The following is a 5,373-nucleotide window of genomic DNA, read 5'->3' as shown; positions in this document are numbered from 1 at the left end:
CTTGGGCCTATTATAGTAGCATGTATACAACGGCGGTCAACCATGACAAATTCATCCGAGAGTTGGATATCGGGGGTTGGGTATATTACAGTACAGTGTCGAGTGAGGATGGAAGATGAGTGCCGAAAGAGATGTTGTAGCAGGGTGATGTAATTAGGAGAAAATTTAGGACTGGCTTCAGATAAATGTGTGACTTTTTGGATTGTGAACATATCGAGACCAAGTTCTCAAGAACATATATATATATATATATAACAAACACTAATTATGTCTGTGGGTAGTCAACCTTCAAAATGCTACATCAATTTAAGGTGGCAATCTGCAAGTGAGACTTATTCATGCTGGCACAATTCCATGAAATGAATTTCGTTCAGCGAGAGCTTTGTCGAGCAAGCTATTGCTGTGGGTATTGTAATGTCTCAGAGTAAGAAGTCGTTAAGATTTACGTCTCTTTCTGTTGCTGGGTTTAGTGTTCAATGTAGGTCGCACATCTATAGCAATCATGCTCGGACGAGGGCGTGGCACTAAAGGTGGAATTGCAGCATTCAAATTGTATGTAGGAGATAAACCTTTCTTCTCTATTGGATATAGTTGTTCTTGAATTACAGTTGTGCCCTTTTTTTCAGAATTTTTGACATGGACAATCAAGAAACCCACTTTTCATTGTTTTCTCCCTGAATTCTACAAGTCTTTTTTGGCTTTATCTTCATGACAATGTCCTTGACTTTAAACTGTTGTTTTTCTCTGAGGTTCTTATCATAGTTATATTTTTGTCGCTCTTGGTTTTTTTGTAAGTTTGTTTTTACATCTTGTTGGATTATTGGAAGGTAATGATTAGAATGTCAGATCCATGTTTTTGTAGGGTGCAATTTTATCTATGACAGGTTGAAGTCGCCGGTGGCTGGTAAGTTGGCTCGTCTAGCAAACATTATCTCAAAAGGTAATTTTCCTGTTAATGTTTGTTCGGCCGTATTGATAGCAAAAGTTACGAATAATAGCTATTCACCCCATTATTGGACGTCTTTTTTTTTCTGCGTAAATTGCCAGTGTTGTCTTAGTAGGGTTGTTCATTTGCTCTACCAAGCAGCCTGCTTGATGGTGCTCAACGCTTGTTATTGTTATGGTTATTCTCATTCATTGGCATACTATTCTCATTGCCTCTGAGACAAAGTCAGTTCCGTTGTCTGTGAGGAATCTTTTCAGTACCACGTATAGTAGAACTACTTTGAGAGTCAATACGTGAGCAATCTTATTCGAATCGAATCGAGGCAGAGCGGCTGTTATCACCCATCTGGTTAGGTATTTCGCTAGCACTAATAAATATTGGCTTCCTATTTTAGATTCTGGCAGAACTACAATATAGACGTCCTACAATCCTCCCAAAAAATGAACCTTAAAACTTTATAGGTTTCCAAGCTTGTATGTGAGTTGGTTGTAGTGAAAAAAAAACTCTGGGTATTTTTGTGCATATGTCTTTGTGTCAGTTACAATCGACAATCACTGAAGTATTTGGGACTATTGCTGTGTTAGTGTCTCAATATTGGGAAAGATAGATGCTTTGAAAGTGTTATTCAGTAAAGAGAATCAAAACAATATTGTTTATATCTGCTACTATTAAAATCCCTGTAATTCAAATCCCCGTTGTGTAATGCTTGGCTGGTTTACACTCTATAAGTGTGTAGTGTACGTATGCTTGGTATGTAACAGTTCCGGAGATTGTTAGACTGCTCGGTTCATTAGCAAGAAGGAACCAGTGTTTGGTCGTAGAGTCTGTTCTTCACCAAATTGTGATGACCATACCACGATCACTATCCATCCATGCTGCTGTGTTTTATTCAGTATTTCATCATGGCCAAAATGGCTAGCTGCTGGATGAGCGTGGATTGACGCAAGAAATAATTGGCGTATTGGGTGAGGGATCACGATAGCGAGTGCCCTGAGATTTTTACCGGACACGCCCCTTTTCCAGAAGAATTAGTTTTCCTTGAAAGTTTGGAGATGTTTGATCTCCGGATAGCACATTTGCTGCTCTCGTATCATATTCCTGCTTATAGTCCGGCTGTTTATTTGAGCGCTGCTCTGGTTGAGACTGGTAAAACATGCACAACCCAATGCATCTGCGTCTTTATTATAAGTACCTCTACAATGTACTACAGTAAACTTGTAGGTAATCACATTTGCTACTCAACAGGCTATTCTACCCCTTGGACTCTTGGTTGTGAGTATTGTCTTTAGTGTTGCATAATTCATGAATTCAGTCAAACTCGCTCTGTGGATATAACAATGGGGAAATCTTAATAGCCATACTACAGACAGACATTATCTTTCAGTTGTGCTATACTTCCTTCCGGCGAGTAAGAGAGAACAGCTAGCAAATACGACTGGGTGGGTCTCTTGAACCAATTCAGCTTCTGTGCCGGTGTCGCTGGCGCCGGTGTGTAGTTCATATGAAAAATTGGAGTCTGGATATTCGAGTTGCGGTAATTTTGTTAGTTTTTCTTTCGATATTTTGAAAGCATTGTTATTCTCGTCCCACGTCCAAACACCTTCTTTCTTTAACAATTGGTATTCTTGAATGGCTATCACAGAAATATTTGCAGAAAAAAAAAACGATGATAGAAGTTACAAATGTCTAAAAACATCTGTAGTTCCTAAATCGTAGTAGGCTTGGGCAAGTCTTGGAAGGATCTAGTCCGATACCATTGCCGGACACCTAATACCCGAAAGACTCGGCTTCTGTGACTAATAAATGGCACTTCTTGATACTGATCTTGAGGTTTCATTTCACTAGTGTATTTAGAACCTTTGAGATGTGTACCATATATTCTGTTTCGGTTGCGTAATAAGTCAACTCATCGTCAATGCAAATGGTAGGGAAATCCAGCTAATAAAAGATTTGCTGCATGAGGCATTGTGAAATGGCTGGGCAGTTAGTAACGCCTAGTGGCATTACGAGGAATTCGAAAAGACTCTTCTCCGTGGAAGATGTAGTATTACATATGTCGCCTGGACTCATGGGAATCTGCCAATAACCGGACTTGAGATCTAGTGTCAAGAAATATTTGGCATAAATCAACTTGTGTAATAGATCATCGATGTGTGGTAAGGGAAACTAGTCTTTGCGGGTCACATCATTTAGTGTTTTATAATTGATGCAGCATCGTAAAGTATTGCCTGGCTTTGGTACCAATATCAGCGGGGAGCTCCATAAACTATTACTTGGCCGAATAACCCCTTTCACCAACATCATCTCCATTTCTGTGCTCAGGGCTCAGGGCTCAGTTCTCGGCTGTTTACCGCCTGTACTGCGGGGAATTAATAGGAAGACTACTACCAGATAGATACTGACTACACACTAGTGCATCTGTGATGGCTTGTTCTGGGCTACCATCGTACAGCTCAGGGTATTTTTTTGCAATGCACTTGGTTTTCAGGGAAGAGTAAGAATCGTGTTAGTACTGTTGCTACTGACTGAGCTTCCGTCTTTTCTCGTATCTAGAACCTTATTTACAGTGTCGAGTACCTTTCCATGCTGCTTTGGTTTTTTTGGTATTGAGGAACTAGTCCTGATATTTATTGTGTGTTAAGAAAGAAATACAAATGTTTTTGGAGTTTTCTGAGGGGCTTTAAGATTTAGAAATAAAAGCCCAAGGAAAGTGTATTTTAAATCCAAGTCAGAGAAGATGTGCGAAACAATGGTGTCTATTTTAGAATTAATCGAGGAGATGTGAAAAGACCGGATGTCGAAGATAAAGCTTCAGTGAGTGCACCACAGGGCCAAGATGCTGCTGCTAATAATTTGACATGGCCGAACATGGAAGACAGGTAGTGGGTGGTCAAGGATTTCCAGAGAGAAGATTGTGGGATGAATATCAAATGTCAATGGGGACAGTCCAAATTATTATTATTTTCAGGGTAGCTTCCCATACTGTCCACTCCTGTGGGCACTGGTAGAGGACACGAGAGAGAGTGTCTACCTCAGACAAGCAAATGGGACACTTTTTAGTGACAAATATGGTCGGAGCATGGTTGTATAGGGTGTACTGACACGACAAGGAGTTGAGTATAGAACGATAGCATATGTTGCGGGAGGTGTAATGGGAGTGGAAAGTCCCAAAATGAACGCCATTGTTTAGCTTACAAAGGGAGGAGTAAAACTAATAGCTTGCGATTTATTATCAAAGGATTAGCTAGCAGTTGCAACTCAGGGTGGTCATTGGGAGGCAATGTAGCGCGCCAAAGGAAAGGCGTGAGCTCAGTAGCTGTATTTTCTATATCCTGAAACAGCCTATCTATCAGACATGACGATTTAGGCCGTTGAACTTGCGTTTGGGAGGGGATAGCTTAGAGGCTCTAATCAAACATAAATGCACCAGAAGCATTAATGCGCTTCCAACCAGAGGTGTTAGGTGCAGAAGAAGCTGTGTAGGTTACACCATCCAGCAGCTTCAGAGAAAGACAAGTGGTGCAGCTCAAAGTGAGAAGAGAAAAGTTTCATGTGATAGAGTTCATAGCACACATGAGAGTGGAAAGTGCACCATTCTTTGTCCTTAAAGATGTGATTCGCAGTATTGCAACCAACAAATGAAGGCGAGGGTCCCCAAAGGACTTGTGTGGATCAAGAAAGTGCTTTATTCAAGGGGTGACAAAGGATGCCGATGTTTAGTTGTCAAGAATCGGTTGTAGCTATTGCATAGTCAGTACTTTCTGTTGAATCTGCGAGTCCAACACGCCTAAGCCTTTTTGCAGTTTCTGAAAACATAGAAGACAGGATCGCCATAGAGAGCATATTCCGCCGGAGGAAACGGCCTAAAATGGAACAGAGTTTGTCGAAGAACCTTTTGAGGACAGTTTTTATTCAAAGAGCATGCCAAACACAGGAGAGAATCAACGTGTTCACGACAGTAGCTCGACATATGACGGAGCGTAATCACTACAGGCGCATGCTACAAGACGATTTGACTGTATTCGGAAGTGAGGTACAGAATTGATCTCTTTGTGTGACAAATGATATCAATGGAAACCCTAAGTACGTGAGAGAAGCGGGATAAGTACGATCGTGTCATAAGGTAATAAGCTTTTGCCGTAGGTGTGTGCGCCACTCTGATAGTGAGGCACCGGACAAGGAAAAGGCTTGTGTCTTGTGTATGTTAATTCGTGCATTTGAAATTCTTAAGTATCCAGATGTCTGTGTAAAGTGCCAAGGTCAGAAGGTGACTTGGGAAATATGAGAGTGTCATCCGCATAAGCCAAGTATTTGACTGGTGGTGGTGAGGGCTGGTCAGTGTGGTCGTCGGTGGATAGACCAAATCCTGGAAGAGAGCTATCGGCGGCTAGTAGGCGGAGCAAAGGTTCGAAAACAAAGTGAACAGA

General features: G+C 41.2%; 4 protein-coding genes across 4 annotated transcripts; 1 reads left to right on the top strand and 3 right to left on the bottom strand.

Annotated features, from left to right (window-relative positions):
• Positions 1–875: 875 nt before the first annotated feature.
• PHYBLDRAFT_189632 (hypothetical protein) lies at positions 876–2,256 on the bottom strand (the record flags this gene model as incomplete). Its single annotated transcript, XM_018439693.1, has 3 exons — positions 1,950–2,256; positions 1,147–1,291; positions 876–998 (listed from the first exon to the last, which is right to left on the bottom strand). The coding sequence occupies exons 1-3, from the start codon at positions 2,099–2,101 to the stop codon at positions 876–878; spliced, it is 420 nt and encodes a 139-aa protein (XP_018283128.1). The 5' UTR covers positions 2,102–2,256.
• A 285-nt stretch (positions 2,257–2,541) lies between these two features.
• PHYBLDRAFT_160904 (hypothetical protein) lies at positions 2,542–3,647 on the bottom strand. The gene is made up of 3 exons (XM_018434298.1): positions 3,169–3,647; positions 2,957–3,102; positions 2,542–2,870 (listed from the first exon to the last, which is right to left on the bottom strand). Exons 1-3 carry the CDS (start codon positions 3,254–3,256, stop codon positions 2,859–2,861), a joined length of 246 nt encoding a protein of 81 aa, XP_018283127.1. The 5' UTR covers positions 3,257–3,647; the 3' UTR covers positions 2,542–2,858.
• A 157-nt stretch (positions 3,648–3,804) lies between these two features.
• PHYBLDRAFT_176436 (hypothetical protein) lies at positions 3,805–4,979 on the top strand (the record flags this gene model as incomplete). Its single annotated transcript, XM_018437773.1, has 3 exons — positions 3,805–3,950; positions 4,314–4,477; positions 4,702–4,979. Coding segments are annotated over 3 exons (588 nt in total), but the record flags the coding sequence as incomplete, so codon positions are not given.
• Positions 4,980–5,172: 193 nt separating this feature from the next.
• On the bottom strand, positions 5,173–5,333 carry PHYBLDRAFT_153808 (hypothetical protein; the record flags this gene model as incomplete). Its single annotated transcript, XM_018433264.1, has 1 exon — positions 5,173–5,333. A coding segment is annotated over one exon (161 nt), but the record flags the coding sequence as incomplete, so codon positions are not given.
• Between the last annotated feature and the right edge of the window lie 40 nt (positions 5,334–5,373).

Source organism: Phycomyces blakesleeanus, assembly GCF_001638985.1.
Source record: "Phycomyces blakesleeanus NRRL 1555(-) unplaced genomic scaffold PHYBLscaffold_60, whole genome shotgun sequence".
Lineage (NCBI taxonomy): Eukaryota > Fungi > Mucoromycota > Mucoromycetes > Mucorales > Phycomycetaceae > Phycomyces > Phycomyces blakesleeanus.
The sequence above is the reverse complement of the archived record's forward strand: the minus strand, read 5'-3'. Positions and strand labels throughout refer to the sequence as shown.